Raw genomic sequence first — 24,210 nt, forward strand, 5'->3', positions numbered from 1 at the left:
CAGGCAGATTGGACATAACGAGGCTTGTTTTAGGGGTTGCTTAATTAGGCTTCCCTGTCCCGCTCCGCTCTGCAAGGACGGCCCTTCCTGGAAGTGCAGCACTTTCCTGGAGCGGAGCTGGCTGGGACAGGGATGGGGACACGTGCCAGGGATGAACAGAGGGGCACTGGGACAGGTCAGGGGGGTCCCATGGGTCTGTCCCTTTCCTGGCCTTGTAGCAGGGGATGCTGGCTGTGATGTCCTGGCCCTTACACACTGCTTTCCCCTCATCCCTGGGACATGGCTGTGGAACAACCTTGCCGATGTTTCAGCATTCCTCATGAGATCTCCCACAGAAATGATGCTGCCAAGCAAGCAGGAGGCGTGTGGTGCTGCTGCAGAGCAGGGTTACGTGGGCAGAAGGTGCCTTCCCTGCTAAGGAAGGGGGCTTCTCCATGTGTCCCGTGCAGGGTACAGCAAGGAGCAGGGCCCCATCCTGCTCTCCCTCTGCCTTCCCCCTCCTGGCCCGTCTGCCATGCAAAGGAGGTTGTGACTGAAATCTTAATGCTACCGAGACACAGTAATTGGCACCAATTAAATTGCTACATTCATGTTTGAATTGCTTTAACTGGCGAGACACACTGTCTTATTTATACAAAAAAATATGTTTGCTTGTGGGTTTGTCTGAATCGGGGCCAGCAGAAAATAAACCATTTCAAGCTCTGCTCTCTGAAAGTGCATTCTCCACTTGCAAACTGAAAATCACCTCCGTTTCAGGGTTTGCTGAGCAAATGGCTGCAGAACAGAACCCCACTCTGCTCAGGGCGCTCCTCGAGAGGGTCCTGTCCTCTCCTGCCAAGTTTCTCTCTCCAGTGTGGGAGTGGATGGGCAGAATATGGTCTGATTCAGGAAGGCAAACTCTGGCAGGCGTAGGACTCGGTGATTTTAAAGCTGGGTTTGGGGAGAGCAGGTGGTGGGTCTGTGGGGTTTTGGAGGTGTTTGTAGAGCACCAGTGCGGAGAGAAGCTGGGGTTTTCTCTGTTGTTCTGTTAAGGTGGGGCCTGGCCCCAGCTTGCAGCACAGGGAGCTGGCAGCTTGTCCCTGCTTTGCAGCAAGGAGAGGGGATGTGGTGTTGGGCATGAGATGGAGGCGTGCGTTCAGCCCCAGCAGCAGGGCGCTGCATCAGGCCCCATCCCTCATGTGTGCTGCTGCCTTTGGCACACCAGGTCCTGCTCCTCGTCCCCCAACGATAGAGCTGTCGTGTGGCTAATCCCAGCCACGAGAGCCTAAAACCCCAGAACAAAATGATTAAACTCGGGTCCCTCGCAGGCAGCTGAGAAGAGAAGGGCCGATGCAGCCATGGGAATTATTTCCTTCTCCCTGGCAGCACCCGCATCTCACGGACATTTTCAGGCGAGGATCAGGTTGCTCTCCATTCACAGGGACATGGGGCTGGGGATGCAGAACACAAGGGGATGTCTCTATCTCCATTGCTCTCCCCTTGATTAGCAGTTAATTAGAGCCATCCAGGACCTTTGGCCCCAGCTAAGTGGGGGACTCAGACGTGCAGGGGACACATACCTTAGTAAAGCTCTTAGCTTTCCTTGCTAAAGGAAGAGAGGGAGGAAACCCCTGTGGTGCCCTCATCCCTGCATCCTTCCCTGATCCTCTCCACCCTTACACAGCTGGAAAAGCATCAGGCAAGTGGATGGGGACACCCTGAGGTGTCCCAAATGTTACAGCCTCAGGATGAAGGGAACAGATTGCTCTCGGAGCTGCCACTACCCGGCAGCCCCCATGTTTTGCTGCATGGTTGGAGCCATCTTTTCCTGGGGACGGCAATGAAGTGATGCTAGGAGCTGTGTGGGTGCTGCCCTGTGGGCTGGGGGCACTGCACCCACACTCATTACTCACGTTGCTCATGTGCTCGTGGTGTTTGCTCCCTTAGAGGTCTTTACTGTCTGAGATGATGGAGGAGTTGGAGGATGACCATGGGCAGATTGGTGGAGAGGGGCACCGGGGAAGTGTGAAATGCTCCCGAGAGGCACATTTGTCCCCCTGGGGGGGGTCACTGCCTGCAGGGAGTGAGCTGTGGGGCTCAGCAGATCCTACTGCCCACATGAGCATCTCGTGTTGTGTGCGGTGCCACAGCTTGGTCCAGGTGACCAAGGGGCAAAGAGCAAGGCACCCCATCCCTCCTTCCTGACTGTAGGAGAGCCCCCTGTCCCCCTCCCAGGGTTTTCCCACAGCCTGCGCCAGGTTTCTTGGCTCCAGGGAGCAGCCCTGTGCCCGGCCTGCTTTCCACGAGCGGAAGCGGGGGAGCATGCGCAACCCAAAGGGCCACGAATACCAACACTCAAGGCTGGGGGATTATTTATAATGCTGGCCCCGCTCCAAACAGATGTTTCATTTTATTTTGAACTTGTGCTGGATGGGTCACTCATTTCCTCTGTCTCCCATGGGCTTAAACCAAAGGGGGGATTAGGGCTGAGCATCCCTCGGTGTCACCAGCACAGGGGTGAAGCATCAGGATTGTGTTTGCGTCTGCATGCTGATGTGCAAAAGGAGGTTTGTGCTCCAGGGTTGGCCTGTGGGACCCCCAAGGACTTCCCAGTGCCTCCAGTTTCAGATTTCCAACCTCTGTGTTTTATCATTGGCTGTTTACAGGCTGGGGACGATGGGCTCCCTGTGTGCGCGCTGCCTAATTCTAGCCATGTGCTGGGAAAAAAGAAAAAGGGCTCTGTGATGATAATCTGGCCTGTGAGTAAATGTGGTGTCATGGGAGCCGAGGGACCCCAGAGGAGAGATGTTGCAACTCCAGCCAGTTCCAGCCAAGGGAAAAAAAAAAAAAAAAAAAAAAAAAAAAAAAGCTCAGTTTTATTTAGATTAAAGGGTGGGAAAGAAGCAGTCGCAGAGGCAGGGGGGAGGGTGGCAGAGGGAAATGGGGCAGGCCAAGGAGCTTCACTGGCAGACAAGCAAGGCTGGGGTCTCAGCAGCCTTTGCTTGGGGAGCAGTTCCCCTTGTAATGGGGTGGGACATCTCCCCCCAGGCCAGGAGGAGCCCCCGCACCACGGCTGTGCCGGGCATCAATCCTGGGATCCATGCAGGGCTTTCTCATTGCGCGCGGGCACTCATGATCTCACTTAATGACTCAGATGAGTTTAGACAAAGAAAAAATAAAGTGTATTTTACTTCCCACTAATTCACACCAGATGTCCTTTGCCTGCTTGGCGGGACCGCGGGGCCAGCAAGTACAGCGGGAGCGCCGGGAATCACAGCCTGGCTGGAAATGGAAAGGCAGAGGAAAAGTGAGGGCAGCTGGCTGTGCTGAGAGGGGTTTTGCACCCCGATTTCCAGCAAACAGCACGTCTTGCTGGAGGGCTGTGGGTTACAAGGAGTGGGGCTCTGTTCGAGGAGTGGTGGGGCGGCAGGGTGTGCAGATCCTATCCCTCCCTGTGTGCAGCTTGGTAGGCTGCTTCTCAGCTCCCACAGCGCTGGGGATGCTTGTAGGACCTCTCTGCTTGGTTGTGGGTGAGAGGCAAGAAATGTGGTCAAGGTGTGCTTAGGCAGTGGGCAGCAAATAGCAAGGGTGTTGCTTGGTGCTGATGCCCATTTCTGTTGATGTCCCGTGGTTTAAGTCTGAAGGACTAGAAAAGGACACAGCACAGAAACAAAGGGGCTCGGGGTGTGCTGAGCACTGTCAGACCATGTTTCTGCCTTCATCATAGAATCGTTTGTGTTGGAAGGGACTCTTAATGGTCATCTGGTCTGATTCCTCCACAGTGAACAGGGACACCCACATCAGTGGCTCAGAGCCTGCTGCTTGAGCGTCTCCAGGGTCAGGGAATCCACCACCTCTCTGGGTAACCTGTGCCAGTGCCTCTCCGTTCTTATTGTGAAAAACTTCCTTATGTCCAGTCTAAATCCCCCCTCTTTTAGTTTGAAACCATTCCCCTTTGTCCTATCAAATACCAAGAAGGTTTCAAGACTGAGCCCACACAGTTGTGCTTTGGGCATTCTCGTTTCAAACAAGACACAGGTCTGGGATGGAGCAACAGTAATAGATGAACGAGGTTTGGTGGCATTTGAGGTCCTCAGTAAGGCACTGCAATGAGAAGGAGATGGAGAAGGAATGGCCCTCCTTATGTAGGGAAGGCACCATCCCCAGAAGAGGTTGGATGTGGCCCTTCTCCGCATCCAGCATCATTGAGGCTGCCATGAGGAGCTGCGGGCCACAATAAGGCCTCCCCACAGCCTCCTCTGCTCTGCGCCAAACAAGCTGAGGGCTCTCAGCTGCCCCTCGCACCTCTTGGTCTATAAATGCAGCCTGCTGGCCGCCCTCTCCTCTCCCGGCCAAATTCCTCTCTTAGAATAATAAACAACACAGCTCAAGAGAAAATGGCTGGCTTGCCCTCGTGTCACAGCACCAGAGAGGGGCAGAGGGAGGTTCTGTGCTGGCACTCTGGGACTGTAGTGGGGAGGGGGGGCTGTGGAGGGTCTCAGCACAGCGATGGGAGCTGGGATGTCACCCCAGTGCCTGCCGGGGCTGTGCTGAGGAGGTGGCATTGCTGCAGGGCAGGGACCTTGCCCATGGAACGTCCCATAGTTAAGGTTGCTCATCTGCTGGACCGTGGGAAGGGTGTAAGAATCTGAGAGGTCTGTGACCCCGTTTTCACCCGTGTGGCTGGAAGGAGACAATCCGTGGCATTTGAGAACTGTGCAGATGACAATGGTGGGGTCCAAGGATGGGATTGCGTCTGTGTGCTGGGTTCTGGACTGCTGGGTAGGGTCACCCTCAGGTCGTTGTCTGGCACTCAGAGGGTGCATCTTGGTGCTCTTGCTGAGAACAAAATCGGAGACTGAGGATTGAAACAGGTGTCCTCAAGGCTCAAAGTGTCCTCAAAGCAGAGATCTGGGTGCGTTTACATCCCTTGTGAAATGCCTCTTTGTGCACGTGTGCATGCACACATTGCTGTGACAAGGAGAGGAAGGTCTGTCTGTCTGCTCTCTGCAGCTCTGCAGAACAAGCAAAGCTTGGCATTTCCAACCATGCCTCTCTCTCCAGCCAGAGCAGACAAACAAGGGAGAGGTCACAGCTATTCGCGAGATGTTGCTACCCTCCCACTCTGCTCAGGAAGCATCTCCAAGAGAAAAGGCTTTCTGCAAAACCAGCGTTTTTATTAAAACCAGCCTTGAATGCTGGGGAGGCAGCCAGAGGCAGCAGGCGGAGGCTGCAGGGTTCTTGGTTCTCGCTGCAGCCTGAATCCAGCAGAGCACTGGTTTGCTTGGCAGGGATCCTGGAAAGACCAGGGTGCTGCTGGTGACACCAGACCTCTCTGACAGGCAGCTTGTGTCCATTTACAGCCTGAATTTCCCCTCCATCCTTTCATTCCCTCCTCCCTCGGGTCTTCCCTTTAAGTGCTCTCTTCCTCTCCAGCAAATGCAGAAGAGCGGAGTCACCCAGGGGCTTTATGGAGGAGGAGAGGCAAGCTGCTGAGTAAGCTGGAGGCCTGGAGAGTTTTGCTGGTAGATCAGACTTTTTTTTATTTTTTTTTTATTTGCGGAGCCAAAGCAAGAGAATAATAAAAACATCTGACAAGTGCACGTCATTTAAAAACCATTTCCTCCCAACATCAAGCAAAGACAGACAGTGCTTCAGAGCCAAGAGGCAGCAGACCCACTCGGTAAGAGGCAGTGCCAGCAAGCTCAGATTGCCACCAGCCTCAGGTGGTGGTGGAACCCTTGGGAGAGCTCCTGGGGGCTTCACCTCGGGGTCTGCCTTGGGAGCAGCTTCAAGATGGAGGTGTGAGAGCTCTGAACCTCAGCTTTGGCTCTGGGGTTCCCGAATCTCAGCCCTTTCTGTGCCTGTCACCATGTTGTGCAGGGGATGGCTCCAGTGCTCTTAGGGAGCTCTGGCCCCGTCTCTTTTGGGCCAACAGTTTGCTTTGGGGAGGGCTGGGCATGCTCTGTTAAAAGGACTTCATGAGAAATGTTGATAAAAGGGATCTTAAAACAAAATTATTCCCTGAAGATGCATATTTTTGAAAGTGAAATACATGAAATTCTCTGTTTTTTCGGAGGGAATGTTTTTGGGCATGTTTTCTTTTGTTGAAAGAAGCAGAAAATGTGGGAGGACTTTGGAGGGGGGGGCGGGGGGGGTTATCTGTTTTTTAGCAAGTTTTATCTCGTTGGGACTGAGGGAAGTGAAAACTAATAGGGGAAAAAGGCAGGGGGAGGGAGAATGGCAGTGCTCTGCTGCTGGGGAGAGGCATTTTGAGCTGGGATGAGCAAGAGCTGACACAGCTCCTGGAGCTTCCAGCCCAGTCCCTGTTTCCCAGCTGGAGATGCCTTAGATCTGCTCCTTCAGCAGATCCAGCACGAGGGAGAACCAGGTCAGCAGCAGAAGGGAAAGGCTGAAAACTGGAGAGAGGGGAGGTGGAGAGGGGACCCTCAGCCCAGCAGTGCTGTATTAATCCTGCTTTGTTCCTAACAGGATTGGGCCACTGGGTCGTGGAGCCCACCATGCTCTGTCCCTCTCTGAAGGCATCACTGCAGCTCCTCATCCTCACTGGTGAGTGGTGGCCCAGGGAGATGGGAGCAGGACTGGGCCCCTCAAGAAGAAGCTGTCTGGGGATGCTCCCATCACTAGGGTGATGAGGAGATGGGTAATGGGATGGGAAGGCACAGGGCTGCACTGCTTGCATCCATCTTTCTTGGATCTACTGGCTCTGCTGACTCAGTCCTAACTCTAGCCCTTACTCTAACCCTAACCCCACCCACAGGGACACCATGGGGGAACACGTGTACTTCCCAGCCCTGCTGGGACATCTGGATAAAACATAGAGGCCAGGAGACATGGAAGCTGTTCAGGAAGACCTTGCTTGCTTTATTGCTTCCATAGGATTTCCTGCAAGGCTTTGCTTTCATTCCTTTTTTACCTTCTTTTAAACTGACATTGTTTCAGCCCAGCCTGTGTCATGTTAGCACTGTCTCTGTGAAGAGGCAGCCAGCAGAGCAGGGAATTAATTCCTTCATCTCCTCCTCTCCCCCTGCCCACCAAGGCATGGCCTTTCTGAGCTTTTGATGGTGCAGCTGAGACCTACCTCTGCTTTATGAGACCAGCTCATTTTTAGGTCAGCAGTCCTATATGCTGTCAGCTCCTCAGGCCCAGTGCATGGGATGCACACAAGCAAACATCTGGGAGATGTCTAGGTCACTCCTGCTTCCAGCCCTGTCCTCCCCAAGGATGGTGTAGCAGCATCACAGCAGCCCTGTTTGCACCCTCTGTTTCAGCGGGTGCCTGAATCCCTCCCAAACCAGCCTCCTACTCCTCATCCCCTGCAGACACTGGACATTACTGGCCCTTGGATTTCAGAGATGTACAGTGTGTCTCACCTCTCCCCTGTCCCAGGTCTGCTGGAGGTAACGTCTGGGGGCAGCGGGCTGCACATCGAACCTGAAGATGCTGAGCTCGTCCTTAGGCTCCACAGCACCTTCTCCCTCGTGTGCTATGGGGACAGCGCGCTAGTCTGGGAGCGGGATGGTCAGCCTCTCGCTGCCTTGCTGGAGCACAGGGATGGGGTCTTTGTCAGCAACCTCACCCTCAAGAACGTGACAGGCCGTCACACAGGGGAGTATGCATGCTTCTACAGCCCTGACCAGGCTTCAGAGCGAGCAGAGAGGAAAGCCCTTTACATCTATGTTCCAGGTAAGGGGCAGCGCGTCCTTACCTCTGCATGGGAACTCCCACGTGTGGCACGCTGGAGCAAGCAGTGGGGGAGGTCGTGGTGTCACCAATGTGCCTCTCTCTCCTGTAGATCCCTCCTTAGTTTTTCTCCCTGCAATCACTTCTGAAGAGTTCTTCATCTTCATCACGGGCTACACAGAGGCCATCATCCCATGCCGTGTGACCAACCCAGAGCTGCAGGTGACCCTTTATGAAAAGAAAGTGGAGAATCCCATTCCAGCTGCTTATGACCCACAGCAGGGCTTCAAAGGTTTCTTTGAGGACAAGACCTACTACTGCCAGGCAATCGTGGATGACCAAGAGGTGGATTCAGACACCTTCTATGTCTACAGGATCCAGGGTGAGCTGCCCTCATCTTGGCATATCTCTGTAGCTGTTGTGGCCGTTCCTTCAAAACAACAGGAGTGGGACCAAAAAGATTTCCCCCTCTCCTTAGTGATATCCCTGATCAATTTAGGGGCTGGATTTAGCCCTGTCTCCATTAAATAATAGGTTCTGCTAAAGTGTCAGATCTATACCTCATAGAAGAGATTTCAAGTGAATAAATCCACCTAAGATAAATGGACTGGGTGTGCACTCATCTCTTCCTTTATTGATCATCCCTTGCTTTGGCACTTCCCACAGTCTCATCTGTGAACGTCTCCATCAGCGCGGTGCAGACTGTAGTGCGTCAGGGGGAAAATGTTACCCTGATGTGCACAGTCAGCGGCAATGAGCTGGTCAACTTCAACTGGGATTATCCACGCAAGCAGGTGAGGGCACCAACCCCAGCATTTGCCCACATGTCCCGTGGCAATCACTCATCAGTATCATAGAAACGTTCAGGAGGCTTCATGCCATGGCAGGAGTAAGATGCTGCTGCCATTCCAGGAGGCTCGATGGGGAGCTCCTTGGATGAAGGCTGTCTGTCTCAGGGGCTTTTGATGGTGCTTTTTCCCTGTCTCCATTGTAGACTGACTAAGGTCTTCTGCCCATTTCTCCTCCCTCCCTGTGAGCCTGGCTCTGTAGCTCCGTTGGCATGAAACGTTTTTCACGCGCAGTATCTTGTCTTCATTGTGCAGGCTGGGAAAGCTGTGGAGCCAGTGACCGACTTCCTGCCTGGATCCACCCATGACATCCGTTCCATCCTCATCATCCAGAATGCAGAGCTGGAGGACAGTGGGACCTATGTCTGCAATGTCTCTGAGGGCTACCATGAGAAAACAGACCGCAAAGACATCACGGTCCAAGTGATTGGTGCGTCACTGACTGTGCTCTGAGGCAGCAACCCACATGGGTGTTGCTCCAGAATGGCAAACTCCTCTCCCTGCACAGCCTCCAGCTCCCTTCCCTTCTCACCCCTGCCCTCATTAACCATGGCAAAAAGTCAGCCCTCACCCCATGGCAACCCTGCCCACTTCTTGGCTTCAACACATCCAAACTCCCCCACCATCACTTTTGGGAGTTTTTAATGTATTTGAGGGTTTGTGTGACAGCTCTTTTTGCACTGTGCAGTGCCAATGTGTTCTTAAGTCAATCTCCCACTGACACCTGTGCTCCTTTCATGTCATTTGAGGGAGGCTGCCCATCTCTGAAAGGTGACAGCCCTTTCCTTGCATGTTGCCTGTCCTGTGAGCTCACACCCATGCTCTCCTTGGGCACAGACCTGAGACCTTGAGGGGCAAACCTGGAGCTGCTCCATCACTTCAGTGTGTTTTATCCCAGATAGCCCATAGGGATGCGGAGGTGACTGTGTCTCTCCCTGAAGCATGTATCCTTCTTGTCTTTCCTCAGAGCGTGGCTTTGTGCGCTTCCACACCCACCTGGCCAGCACAGTGTATGCTGAGGTCCACAAGAGCCACATCATCCAGGTAGATGTGGAAGCCTACCCACAGCCAAACATTGTGTGGCTGAAGAACAACAAGACGTTGACCGTGGAGAGCAGCAGCGAGTTCACCATCACCAACAGGAACCTGTCAGAAACCAGGTGAGGGCACATCACCCCTCACCAGGGGACAGGGAGGGGATAATTCACAACACAGACTGGTAGTGTGTGGTACGGTGGTTGGACACGGGATGGTGGCTGAATGCTGACCTTTCTGTGAGTGAATTTTGTGCATTCCCCAGTTGGGTGGGAGTCAATCCCTCCCAAGCAGTGTCAGTCACCAGGTACCTTCCTGCATGCACTCCATGGCTGTGTCTTCTCCAGGTACCAGACGTCTCTGGTCCTGGTGCGGGTGAAGCAGGAGGAAGGAGGATATTACACCATCCGAGCTTCCAATGAGGACGATGCACAAGAGCTGTCCTTCCATCTGCAAATAAATGGTGAGGATGTGCAAGCGGACGTGGGGCCAAGGAGTGTAGGGGCAGTCCCAGGGGATGGCTCCATCCTTTGCTCCAGGATTCTCAGCCTGAAGCCTTTACAGCTATGACTGTAGATCCATGTCAAAAGAAGAGCAATAAAATGAAGAAAAAATCACCTGAAATATCTCACACTTGGTCTTATAGCAAGAGGGACAAGGAGGCAGTGCAGACACCAGCAGCATGGCCTTGAATGTTGTCCAAAGGATGCAGATGCAGGTGCATCTACAGATGCAGAGGTGTCCTTCTGTAGTTCCTCTGCTATACAAGCAGAATGGATAGGGGCAGGTTTCTTCCATGACCACCTCAAACCTTTCTGGTTTTGCTTTTAGTTTCAAAAATAAGTCACAATTGCTCTAAGTCTCACCTGACTGTCACATCAGCCCTGTGCCACGAAGGGGATCCATTATTTCCCTTCCTCATCTGCATTCACAGCCGAGGATTAATTCCCACCAGTGTCTCTTGGTTTCAGTGCCAGCCAAAGTGGTGGATCTCAAGGAAAACAGCAGTGCCAGCAGCGGGGAGCAGACTGTAACATGCTCTGCTGAAGGGATGCCCCAGCCAGAGATCAGTTGGTCCACTTGCAGCAACATCAAACGGTAAGCAGCGACATGAAGCCCATGGGAATGACAGGGCTCATGCATTTTTAGAAACAATAGACTCTTTATTTTACTGCTTTCTGCTGACCCACGCAGCTGGACATCCCATGGTGTTGCATGGGTTTGGCTGCCTCTTAGGTGCCTTTATCCTCCTCCGGTCCAGGTGTGGCAACCAGGGGCAGCCCACCCAGCTGCTGGGGAACAACTCTGCAGAGATTGGCCTGCACACCAACGCCACGTACCATGCAGAGCTGCAGGTGTACCGCGTAAACAGCACCCTGCAGCTGCACAGGGTGGATGAACCCCTGCTCCTGAGATGCACTGTGCAAAACTTCCTGGGTTCCAACTCCCAAGACATCACTCTGGTCCCAAATGGTGAGTGCTGTGGGAGGTGTTCATGTTGGAGGTGGGGAGATGGGCTTTCCTCTCTGTGCCTCCAGTCTGGAAGTGCTGGGAGCCAGCAGCAACCTCTGATAGCTGCAGTCCTCAGGCAGAAAGCCTGGATATTTCTGCCCAAAATGAAGCCTGCAGGAAAATGAAGTTGAGCAGGAAAGGCTGTTCTGAGGGCAATCTGTAGCCCTCCCGCCCCTGAGCAGGGTTATCCCTCCAGGGGCAAGAACAGATCAGGTCCCTAGTGTCTTGTTATTAGCCCAAGGGTCACTAGATGGTGCCACAGGCCCAAACAACCACATGCTCCCCAAATAGCAGAAAGGACAGTCTCAGCTGGGAAGGTCTAACCAGGAGGAGAGAACAGGACTGTCCCCAGTCAGACTCCAGCCCACAGGACAGCCTGGGATGGATGTGTGGATCTGATTTAAGGTCCACGATGGATCGTCAGTCCATCATCAACCCCTGGGGCTGATGTCTGATGGGGAGGCATGTAGCAGGAAGGGACAGTAACTAGAGGAGGAGGGAGCCCCCTGTGCTAATAACCCCTTTCCCTGGGTCGCCCTGACTTTGCAGGGGTGGGAGTCTGACTGCTGACCCTGTACTTACTGTTGTAGCCTTGCCGTTCAAAGTGGTCATCATCTCCGTCATCCTGGCTCTGCTGGTCCTCACTGTCATCTCCCTGATCATCCTGATCGTCCTGTGGCAGAAGGTAAAAAAGAACTGCATTTGCAGGCTGCTGCATGTGTCAGGGTGGATGGGAGAGCAAAGTTGCAAGCTTCTGCATGATGATGTTCTATCCATGTCGGAGATCATTGGCCTCTGTTGGCCTCCTGCCATCTGTAAGACATGGAAGGTGGCAATGACTGCAGAGGCCAAAGACTCCCTAACAAAACCCATTCACAGTCCCCATGCCCTCCCTGACCCTCAGCTTCTCAGATCTCCCTTGTCTCTTTGCTCCCCTCTCCAGAAACCTCGCTATGAAATCCGCTGGAAGGTGATCGAGTCAGTGAGCTCTGATGGGCACGAGTACATCTATGTGGATCCCATGCAGCTCCCTTATGACTCCAGCTGGGAGGTGCCCAGGGACAAGCTGGTGTTAGGTAAAGGCTCTGCAGGTCCCTCTGATGAACCCTGTCTGTCTGGGGGAGATGGTTTTCGGTTTGGGATCTCAAAAAGAGAGCAACCCGGGCAGAGCACAGAGATCCCTGGGATATGACGTGATCCTGCAGCAGAGGGACCATCTGGGGCCACTGTGGGAAGCTATCTGCTCCCTGTGGCATGAGGCACGTGGTTATTTCTGATTCTCCTTCTCTGTGCCTGGCAGCTCTTTCCCTTCTCAACTTGCCACAAACCAGTTTCAATACCAAACACATTCACTCTCCACTACTGCCATTCCTGTCAGGATGGCTGGTGCCATTTCAGACAAGAGACATGCCTTTTCCAAGGTCCTCTCCTGTTCTTGCCTATCCTCAGTGATCATACCAACCTCACCTTTCTCTGCAGGACGCACTCTCGGCTCCGGTGCCTTTGGACGTGTGGTGGAGGCAACGGCACATGGCCTGAGCCATTCACAGTCCACCATGAAAGTTGCAGTCAAGATGCTCAAGTGTAAGTTCCTCGCACTGTCCCTTTCTCTCACCCCAACACCACAAGGCTGGATGATGCCCAGGTGCTCGCTCCTCACTTTGCCACTCATATCAACTGTTCCCAACAGCCACTGCCCGGAGCAGTGAGAAGCAAGCCCTCATGTCTGAGCTGAAGATCATGAGCCACCTGGGACCTCACCTCAACATTGTCAACTTGCTGGGGGCCTGCACCAAAGGAGGTAACTGAATGCCAGGTGCCCTGTCTTCTCCCTGCTACCTTGCATTGTGCTGCAGAGTGAGAATTGTCCTCAGAGAGAATAATTGCTGTTCTCTAGTTCAGAACGACTCACCCTTCCCCTGGGAAAGCCTCAGGGGGGCTCTGAAAGCCTCTCTTTCCAACCCACTTGAAACTGAGAGGGCATGTTTCTGTTAAGCCCCACCTGCCTTCCCAAACATAAATTTCAAGTTCTGAAAATGCTCAGTCCCAGAAAGACAGCTTTCCCCACGGTCTTGCAATCCGGTAATGTCCCCAAAGGACAAAAATCTCTGCCCTGGGGAGCAGACAGGGCCAAGTAAAGATGACACAAGTGTTCTTTTCCCCCAGGGCCCATCTATATCATCACCGAGTACTGCCGTTACGGGGACCTGGTGGACTACCTGCACCGCAACAAGCACACCTTCCTGCAGTCCTATGGCGAGAAGGCCCGCCGGGAGGCAGAGCTGTATGGGAACACCATCAAGGAGGACCATGTGCAGAGGTGCCTGGAAAGCAGCCTTCTCCTCCTCCCTGCTGCCTGCACCATCTTAGCCCACACCACTGAGGGAAGCTGGTAGTGTCAGGAGGATACTTTCATGTCCTCTAGGCCGGTAAAATAAACGCTGGCCTAGCAAGGGAGCATGGTTGCCCAGTGTTACCTTTAGCTCCTGACAGGCAGGGATTTAGCAGAGGCAATTTGTGTGTCCTGGAGGCTGATGCTAACACATACCCTGGCTGCTCCGTGCCAACTGGGAATATTCCCTGGCAGCATTAACTTGGCTAGCATAACAGTAGCCCTTCACTGAGTATAGAGAGGAGTTTCTTAGCCTTCGGGGACCTCAGCTGTGCATTTTCAGTGCAGTTTGTGTTGCTACTGTGCCTAAGGGAGAAGTGCTAGAAGGAGTGCAATTGCACAAGAGGTGCTAAGAGGAAAGGGAAACAATCCTTCATCCAGCTGCCAGCTGTAAGAGGTGCAGACACATCAGTGCAGAGAAACACTCCCATGGGAAACTAGAAAGCAGCACTTACTTCCAGCACACAAAAGCAACAGTAAAATAGAGCAGCATTAGGACATTATCACAGCTGCCCCCTGTGCTTGAAGGCAGCTGAGATCCTCCTAAGCACAAAGCACAGCTTCACAAGCCCCATAGTATTCTTTCTGGAAGGAGATCCCCAGTGCCACTTGTATGCCACAGAGCTTCTTTCCCTGCTATGAGACATTTCAGTGCTGGGGCTGAGGGTTCAGGAGCTGCAGTTCTTCAGATAATTTCCCCTGTACCCTGCATCTCACTGTCCTCCACTCTGAATACTCTCTTTTTTTATCCTCCAGTCACCTTTCCTTGTCTGTTGAGAGCGATGGGGGCTACATGGACATGAGCAAGGATGAGTCTCTGGATTATGTGCCCATGTCTGACATGAAGGGTGAAATCAAGTACGCTGACATCGAGTCTTCTAACTACGGCACCCCATACGAGCTGGACAGCTATTCCCCATCAGGTAACAGCTCAGCTGTAGTGGAAGGGAAAGAACTTGCATTTGGGTTGCAGGATGCCTTTGCTTGCAGAACTGGATGGGTCATATTGCAAAGGTCACCTTTGAGACTAATACAGCTTCATGCTGGGAGCCCCATACTCTGTCCTGGTGTTGATGGGGGCAGAGCCATCCCCACTGAGCTGGTTCCTTCTGCCAGCTGCAGTCTGTGAGTCTGCCAGTCACACCAATCTCTGTGTTTGCCTGTCTTGCAGCTCCTGAAAGAACAGACCGGGTGACACTGATAAATGAATCTCCACTTCTCAGCTACATGGACTTGGTGGGCTTCAGCTTCCAAGTGGCCAATGGGATGGAGTTCCTGGCTTCCAAAAATGTATGTATGCAGGCTGGCCTGTGGAGACAAAGAATGCTGTGCTGTGCCTGTGGTCACCTTCATCTCGCTGTCCCTCTGCCCATGCTGACCTCCTTGAGAGACAAGTGGCCGTGCAATGGAAGGGCTGCCAACCACTTTCCTTTGGAAATATATCCCTGAAGATCTGTGTGATTGTATTTGCACGCCAGCTACCCCTGATGCAGACCAAGTTTCACACCTCAAATTCCATGACTCTGAGCCCTGTGCAGCACAGCTGTGATGTTACATAATCCTCCTTTACTGGGGTGACCAGCTGCAAACAGATAGCCTTGCTGTGTTAAACACAGGGCGTTCCAGAGCAAAGTTGCAACTCTCCATGGATATGCACACTGCCCCACATGCTATAAGCTTCCCAAGCCTCTTAAGAAATAAGAGGCAACGGAGTGGATCAGATTATGGGGGCTTCCTAAGATCTGGCTTTGGCCTAGGACAGGCAGTAACATACTCTCTGTGAAACATCATGCAGGGCAAGGGTAAGAGACAGGGTGGGGTGGTATGAATGACATGCAGAAAGAAATTTGTCTCTTTGCCTCCAGCTAGACAGTGTGATCTCCACAAGCGTATAGTCCGTGCTATCCTATGAAGCATGGAAGAGGAGCTCTAAATTCCCACAGTCTTACTTTGCAGTGATGTAATATTACTGTTCTAACTGGTAGTGTCTGGCAAACATAGGGCCCTTGCCAGTGTGTCTGTTCCAGTAAGCAGCAAAAATAAGGTAGCCCTTCAGTGGCTTTGAGCTACATAGGTCCATAAAGGTGAAGGAGATGACTCCTGTCCCTGCAGCAAAAGAAATGGACTAGTGCTGGAGCTGGGCTTCTTCTCTGTGCCATTTGAGGTTGCTCCCAGTGACAGTGCCCTGCCTCCCTGCAGTGTGTGCATCGTGACCTGGCTGCCAGGAACGTCCTCATCTGCGAGGGAAAGCTGGTGAAGATCTGTGACTTTGGTCTGGCAAGAGACATCATGAGGGATTCCAACTACATCTCCAAAGGAAGTGTGAGTACCAGGAGCCATGCCATCCCCTTCTTTGTAGGGCTCTGGGCCTGGCACCAGAATATCCCCTGCTTGTTGCTGTGCCCAGGGGTGGTGACATGGCAGCTGTCCCAACTGATGGTGTCAACCATCACCAGCCAACCGTCGTGCACCTGATGTGTTCTGCACACTGTGGAGTAGCAGAATTGTATGGCTGTATCTCCAAGCTCTTGTAAAAGAACCCAGGCTGCAACAGCAAAACTGTTGGACTGTGCCCTGCACAGCACAGCCCTTTAGTGGCAGCAGTGCTGTGTCCCCTCTCTGCGTGGTGCTGAGCCTGGTTCTCAGCTGCAGGCAGGAGCAAAGTTAGGCAGCTTGACAGTGGTGCAGTGAGTCACTGGCCACTCTGGGAAGAGGTCCACAGTCTTTTGCTCTAACCACCAGACCACAGGGTAAGAGGAAGTGCTTTCCTGCAAGCAGCTACTTTCCACAAAGACATCTCCAGTCTTTCGAGGCAAGAGAGGATGGGGCTGTTACTGAGTTTCTTTGAAATCTTCCCTGTGCTTTCAACAAGTGTGTCTGCTCCAGCACTGAGCTTCTGGGAATGTGCAACCCTAAGCAAAGCAGGACACGTAACTGGCTCTGTTTGGCAGACAGGGAAACTGAGTCTGAGGGAGCTGAGAGCGGTGCCAGGCCCCTCAGACCCCAGTCGTTATCTACTCCATGAACTACTCAGCTTCCCTCCTGCTTTGTCCCATTTGCATGGCACGGCAGCCAGGTGTTGAGCATATTGGCCAGGAGATCCCTCTGCAGAGAGACTGTGATTTTCCTGTCCAGCCTTGATATAGCTGCTTTTCCTTATGAAACAAGAAATGAAACTGGGCCTCTTTGCAGTTCTTCCTGGAGATTATTTTGGTATTTGTTGTGCAAGCGAATCTCCAGAACAGCACAGCCAGTGCTGCACACACTGATTGAGTGAGGCTGCTTTTATTGTATCACCATGTGTGTAGGAACAGGAAAAGCAGGAGCTTCAGCTCTTTCCTGTCATCCTGTAGCCCTCTCCAGCTTAGCCTTAAGATTCCAAAGCACAAATAGTTCTGGGCTCCCTCTGGGAGTTCTGTGATCACGCTGTGCAATCAGTGAACTCGTCCCAAGGCGCAGGGAACAGAGATGCACACGGTGACAGCTCATTATGACAGACAGGCTGTTGTCCATGATGGAAGTGGATGTAGCACACCTGTTCTTCCCTCCTACTTGCTGGGTTCATCCTGCACTACAAAAGAGAAAACTGATCCCTCCAAGAAATGCTGATCACCAGATATTTGGGGCTGTCAGGCAGCTCCAAGTTCTATCTGCTTGTAAACTGTGTCAGAGTCTTTCTTGTTGAAACAAATGCTGTCGATGCAGCTGACTATCTTCTTATTCTAATTTTTCCTCATAGACCTTCTTGCCCCTTAAGTGGATGGCTCCTGAGAGCATCTTCAACAACCTCTACACCACCCTAAGTGATGTGTGGTCCTTTGGGATTCTTCTCTGGGAGATATTCACTCTAGGTAAGTGTCCCTGAGATTATGGTTGTGTCCACAGACATGGTAGCACTTTAGCAAGATCCCTTCCCAATCCCAGAAGGTAGAAATCCATCCTAATCCCCAAGTCCCAACTCTACCAGCGTCAGAGTAGCACTTCACTCAGTGTCTCCTTCTTTTCCATGCTGACGTGGGCATTTGGAAGCAAAATGAAAGAGAACAGGTAAATTAAAAAAACGAAAAGCAAACAGGAAACCTTGGTGTGAAAAGCATGATGGCACGGGGATGGCAGGCTCTGCACCAACCTGATTCCCTGCTCTCCCTTTACACCAGGAGGGACTCCCTACCCTGAACTGCCTATGAACGAACAGTTCTACAATGCCATCAAACGTGGCTATCGGATGTCCAAGCCCACCCATGCTTCTGATGAAATGTAAGTGCTGCCTGCACATGTTACCCTGGGCCTCCACGTGTTGTCATAACCCTGCACATGTTAACTCCTGCAGAACTGACAGGAGCAGTTCTTCCTCTGTTTTCCTGCTAAGTCACCAACATGCCCTTCCTTCCATTTTGTTAGCTACGATATTATGCAGAAGTGCTGGGAGGAGAAGTTTGAGATCAGACCGTCCTTCTCACAGCTGGTGGTGCTTATGGGAAACCTCTTGGTGGATTGCTACAGAAAGGTATGTGCAAAGGAACGTGTGGTGAGGGCCAGGGAGATGTCAGTGCTCTTTGAAGGGATGCCACCTTGGTTTCACAGCATTTGATGAAGGTTTGGAGACCCTAATTAATAATTATTAGCTGCTGGAGGATTTTGCTGTGATTTGGGCTACATTAATTTGAACATCCAGAGGAGGTGATTTGGGAATCCTGGGGACGTTGCGAGACAGCTGTCATCACCAGGCAGCTGGTTTCTCAGCAGTGGCAGCAATCAGAACTGGCTGAAGATCAGAAGCCTGCTGCTGACTGATATGTTGGAACCGTGGAATTGTGCTGCTGATCTCACATAGAAAACATTCACGATGTGTCTGTGGTGGAGTCAGGGTAGCTGAATGCAGCTAGATGTCAGCCCTGGGGAAAGAAGCCTGGCAGTCAGGGAAAGCAAACACATCTGTGTGTTTTCTGTGCTCACAAGACCTTCCTGTTTCTCTGGTAACCTGTGAGAGCAGAGGTACCAGCAGGTGGATGAAGAGTTCATGAAGAGCGACCACCCCGCTGTTGTTCGCACAAGACCCACCATCCCTGGGCTGAACAACGCCAGGCTCCCTCCCAGCTCCCCAACCCTCTACACGGCTGTGCACCAGAACGGGGGAGAGAACGACTACATCATCCCTCTTCCTGACCCCAAGCCTGAGGCAATCTGTGACCTCCCTCAGGAGGCCTCCATCAGCCGGGCCAGGTAGAAAAGTCATTTCTAAATGCTGTCTCTTCCCAGGATTGCCCAAAACTGAAGAAGGGGGCTTCAACTGCAAATAGGGATGCTCTGCTCAGGGATGGGTTTACTAGGTGAGAAGGAGGGTAGTGTCACCTCCATGAGCACCCGGGGATGGAAGTGAACCAAAGGGCTGTGAGCTCAATGGTGTCTTGTCTCATCACCATGTGTCAGCCAGCACAGCTGGGGACAAGAGAGGGCACAACCTGGGGTACAGAGCTCCTGAAAGCTGCTAAGATTGACAAGGAGCTCAATGTGCTTCTCATTCACTGGGAATCCTATCTCATCAGGAAACTCAGGATAGGCACTCATATCTTTTCCCTTTGTCTCCCTTCAGCTCTATTCTGAATGAAGCCAACACATCATCTACAATATCCTGTGACAGCCCCCTGGGCCCCCAGCAGGACGAGCAGCCGGAATGTGACCTGCAGCTGGGCTGCCAGGAGCTGGCCCCGGGGCACCAGGAGGTGGAGGAGAGCTTCCTGTAGGCAGAGCTGGGCTGATGGCATCTCCCCACGGCGAGGCCAGGTGTGGGGCTGAGCCGGGCATGGCAGAGAACCACGCCTTGTGCTTGTTCATTGGGACATCCATGCTTGTCCCGGTACTCTTCTCTCTCTCCCATCTGTCAGGTGGGGAATCAGAGACATTTCCCCCATTGCCATCCCCTTCCCTCCTCACAAAGAGGTGGCTCAGTGCCCAGCATCTTCCAGATCACTGCCACATCCTCTTCAGCGATCAAACCGCTGTGGGAAGGAGACATCTCACGGACCAGCATCTTCTTCTGAAGTGGAAGGTGTGGGTTAAATCTCTACAAGAGGCACCACTTTTCATGTGCTAAGATGCTCCAGCCTCTTCCCCTTCCAGACTTTAGATGGCAAAGAGTTCCAGCTCCTCCGCACCAGCACTTCCCTGATGGTCTCAGCACCAACCACACTGTGGTTCTGCGAAATGCCACCAGGACAGACAGTTTCCTTGGAATCCATTGCTGGGGGGTAGAGAAGCTGCGATACCCAACTCCAGCTGTTGGGTGGATTCTCCTCCAAGCACAGCCAAGGCCTGGAAAGTCCAGCCAGTGTCTCACAGATACTGAATCACCATTTTCCTATCCTGACTCTCCAGAGGACAGAGCATCACAAGCTCTACAGGTACCCGTGGCTCTGGGGCACAGCTCTGCCCTCCCACCCAGAGCCATCCTGTGCCCAGCCAGGAGTCCCAAGGGCCAGGAACACAAAATGCTCTCACAGTGACTCTGCTGTAGTAGCAAAGAGGGGGCAGTTCAGTGTTGTTGTTGTCTGTGTGGGCACTAAGCTAATTATTCTCCAGTGATGATTTAAAGGGAACAAATATATTAATCCACTAGCCAGGGCCAGTATAAGGAAGCAATATAGCTACTCATTAATCTTCTACTGCCACTAAGCCCAGATCATTTGCTGGGGAATCATATAACCCCTATGGCTGCAAAACTTTTATGTCTTATATTTGGGAAATAAGGGCTCCCTTGTGAAAGACTGTTCACCCGAACACCCTCTTTCTCAGGATGGTGGGTCCTTCCTGAGTCATAGCAAGACTATGGGGAGCAGTAAGGATGCCAGAACACCAGCCCAGGGCCATCTCAAAAGACAGAAAGGGAGAGAAAGGGAAGCTGTTTGCCATGACACCTCACAACCTTCTGGGGAGTGGGTACAGTCATGCAGCCTCACAGGGCTAGAGAAGCTAGACCCCAAAGCTCCAGCTCTGATACCACAGAAATTGGCAGGATTTTTTTCCAGAAGGAGAAGTTTCACCTTGCAGAGCTCTGCAACACGTCCCTCCCATTAACCCTTGTGCTGCCCTACTCATGCACATTTCTCTGTGCATCCCACAAATTCTGCAAAGGCAGATTTAAAAATTCAATCCGCATCTTTTCAGTGGCTTTGAGGTTGGCTGAAACCCAATTTTTTCATTTAATCTGATATTTCTGCTCCAAAAACCAGCACACACTCACACTGTCTTACATCATCTTATCACTGAAACGCTGCCATTTGTGCAATTAAAAGAGGAGTAGATATTTTGTAGGTTGATGCGCTTGGTAAAATGTGAACCTAAGGAAAAGCATTTTTATTGGCAGCCGGTGGAGCATTTCAGTCCTTGTGGTCAGATTCCCCATCATCTGTGGGAAGCACTGTGACTGACAACTGTTATTCCGTACCAGATTCTCCTGATTGTAATGAAGGAACCATCTTTGGTGGTTCCAGAAATGATCCTAGCTGCGGAGAAGTGATGATTTCCGAGGTCCTTGGGGTCAGACCACTGTATTTTTCTAACATGCAAGGTGCTGGTAGGATGCATGTCGCTGCAACCTGAGCCCATAGGACGGCACATCTGATCACCTCTGTCCACACTGCCTCCCTTTTTAGTTTGTCTTTCTCTGCCAAGTGTGACCACAAGTATCCAGTACTCCAGATTGGGTCAAGTCTAGACCTCACACAGGGCATTAATACCTTCTGGTCTGTCCTGGATTTGTCTTGCCTGGTGTAGCTTTGGATAATGCTGCCCTTTTCCAAGCCACAACATAGCAGTAGTTTGGAGTCATTCCCTAACCAACCTTAACACCTACATCTTTCTACTCTTCCAGCATTTCTAACCAAAATACTCCCTGCTGTTCCAGACGTTGGGTCATCAGCACGTTTCATTAACAAACTGTTATTTTTGGGCTGGATCAACTAATAAAAATATTAAATACTTCAGGCATCAAGAGCAACCCTGGAGAGCTACTTTTACTACCTCCATCCAGCCCAAAGATTTTCCTGTCAATAAAACCCTTCTCACCTTTGGCCATTTGCTTTATTTCACAAAACCTGTGCTAAGCTTCATCTCGTACAGATGAATTACTAATTTCCCACTGTTAAACGCTATTCCACAGTCCTGAAAGAGAACATCTAACTCTTGTCCCTGATGGGGAATCTCAGGCATCCTGTCCAATTAGCTGGGCATTAGCTACACCTGGATGCCTATTGCATTTTATCCCATGTACATTCATTTTAAGTATCCTTAACATCAAAACCTGCTCTGGCTGTTTAAGGGATCAGATTTGTCAGCAAAACCCACCTCCCTCTTCTTTCTTAAATCAGGTACGCCACAATGGTACCATTCCCCTCTCTAGAGAGGTATGACCAAATAGCTGCCATTGGCCCTGTGATGCCGAGGGCCAGCTCCTGCACTTTGTGGTACTTTCCCATCCTTACTCCACTATTCCCACCACCCTACCCATGCAGTTCGCAAAGCAAGCCTCCAGCCTGAGCTGGGAAATCTCTCCTCAAAGATGGCTTAGGAAGGGTGAGCTCACCCCAAGTGGGGACCTGCCTCCAGCCCCCATTCCCTTTCTACTGCCAACACTCCAGTCCTGGCATGACCCAGGGGATCACGGCCAGCAGAAATGTTGGCCATTCTGAGCCCAGCCGTTTTGCAGCCATGATTTCTCCGGTGAGATTCTGAAGGGATCCGGTCCCTCTGGGTTTTTCTTTTGACCATCGTTAATTTTGTTTGGATGTGTTTTCGTGTTTAGAGGTGGACCCAAATTTGGTTGCCCTCCCAAAGGGAGACATGCCACAGCTTGGGCCCATCTCTAGTGCAATATCTTTTATTTGTAGATTATATTTTACTCTGCAGCTGTCAATTGTTATCAGCACCAGTATATGCATAATCCTACTGCCAGTCACTATTTCATACATACCTAAGTGTATCCCAGAAACTAATGCAACACTCCGGAGTCTCTTTTTGTGTTTAAGATGCTTCTCAGACTGACATGTGCACAGGTTCTAAGTCTTTCGTCCTTCTCGGTTTGAGCGTGTTACTATTTCTTTTTAAGTGAGAGTGTCACGTTTAGTGTTTGTTTGTGTTGTGTTAAGAATCCTAGAGCACAGCGGACTTTAATGGAACTCGGTTGTCTCTGTTCACCTGTCAGTGGGACTGTGGTGGAGCCCCACAGCGTGGGAGGCAGAAGTGCAGTGCAGACGTGCAGCCAGGGGAAGTGGGCCAGAAGGGAGAAATGGCTCTTCCCCTTCTTCCCAGCCAGGGCTTGGGGCTGGGGTGGGCAGCACCACAGGCGTGGGGCTCTGGGTTTGGGCTGCAGGAAAGCTTGAGATCTGTCTGTGTAAAGCTGGGCAGATCTGAAGAAGGGGATTCACGCCGTCGCTCCGCAGCATCTCTGAACTGCACAGCACCTGCCTCCACGCTTCTGCCAGAAACCAACCTGAGGGCAAGGGAAAAAAAACAGAGTTCAGACTAAGGTACCAAAGAGTTAACATTTTCCTAGGTTTACAGATGTATTTGTAGGACTTGTACTATGTCACATCTATAGCCATGAGATATTATTTTTATGCTGTAAACTTTTACAAATCATTTTTAAAGAAAGAGTTTAAAAATAAAGGTGTTTTTCTTTTTGCAGAGTGCCATTTTTTTTTTTTTTTCTCCCCCAGTTTTGGTCTCTGCCCCTTGCTCCCACTAAGGTAGGGTTGGGAATACAGCTTAAGCATGTTGTGGGTGAAGGCTAAGCACGTTAATACGTTGTGCATGACCCTAGTGCTTAGCAAAAGCCAAGCTGGAAGCCAGGCAGAGAGAAGCAAGGCAACAGCTGAGCCCAAAGACGTGGTAAGGAAAAGGGGCTGCAAACAGGGCAGGATCTACCAGTGTTCCAGCCAGTGGGTCGTGTTGTAATGGTGGGAGGCAAGCAGAGGGAGGACCACCAGGAGCAGCTCCCACACGCATTCCCTGAGGTTCACACAGCAGCCGCCAGCACCGGCTCACCATTTCCCATTGCTGGCACTGAGCTCAGATCAGGGAGGGATGCAGGAGGTGCCAGACTGAACAGTGCTTGGTGGGGGACACCATGGTGCAGGTGATTTTTGCATGTACTTTAATAGACCAAGTCCCAGCAAAGTTCCCCTTTCCAGCATAGCTTGTCTCAGGCTCCCAACCCTGCTCAGTTTGCCAGAGGACTGCAGACTCCCGACCAGCTTAGGTCAATGATCTCCAGATTTGATCTGAGTCACCTGGCACAGCTCAGCCCTGACACTCAGACTGGGCATTTTCCTCCAGAGGCTGAATCAGCAGGGGAAAAAAAATCACCTTGTCTGCAGAGAGGCTGCAGCACACAGGCTTGCGGGGGAGCAGGGAGGGGGCAGAACCCAGCCAGCTCCCACTGCCCAGTTCTCTGCCTGGCAGGGCTCCTCAAGAAGCCTCCTCAAAGAGAAGGGAGGATAAGAGGTTGTTTCCCTTCTCTATATTAAACCTGTCTGGTTTACTACTTATTCACACTAGTGAGTCAGTTCTCTATGAGCTGGCATTTGTTCCTGGAAAAAAAAAAAAAAAAGAAGAAGAAGGAGGGAAACAAACATCCTTTTAAAAGCCCCTTTTGGTTCAAAAGGAGGAAAGAATATTCAGGCAGATGTCTCCTGCAGCTCAGCAGGCCCCCAGGTCTGGGCAGGAGCCCCCCAGCACAGCACA

The 24,210-nt window shown here is 51.8% G+C and overlaps 1 protein-coding gene across 1 annotated transcript; it reads left to right on the forward strand.

The window, feature by feature from the left end:
* Positions 1 to 6,500: 6,500 nt before the first annotated feature.
* Positions 6,501 to 19,214, forward strand: PDGFRB (platelet derived growth factor receptor beta; the record flags this gene model as incomplete). Its single annotated transcript, XM_079542564.1, has 22 exons — positions 6,501 to 6,549; positions 7,390 to 7,686; positions 7,796 to 8,065; positions 8,350 to 8,477; positions 8,787 to 8,961; positions 9,499 to 9,691; positions 9,914 to 10,029; positions 10,538 to 10,664; positions 10,828 to 11,039; positions 11,669 to 11,763; positions 12,022 to 12,154; positions 12,558 to 12,662; positions 12,769 to 12,879; positions 13,245 to 13,398; positions 14,227 to 14,393; positions 14,642 to 14,760; positions 15,670 to 15,792; positions 17,210 to 17,321; positions 17,628 to 17,727; positions 17,872 to 17,977; positions 18,464 to 18,693; positions 19,064 to 19,214. 22 exons carry the CDS (start codon positions 6,501 to 6,503, stop codon positions 19,212 to 19,214), a joined length of 3,273 nt encoding a protein of 1,090 aa, XP_079398690.1.
* Positions 19,215 to 24,210: the final 4,996 nt, after the last annotated feature.

This window comes from Tetrao urogallus (genome assembly GCF_951394365.1).
Source record: "Tetrao urogallus genome assembly, chromosome: 14".
Classification (NCBI taxonomy): Eukaryota; Metazoa; Chordata; class Aves; order Galliformes; family Phasianidae; genus Tetrao; species Tetrao urogallus.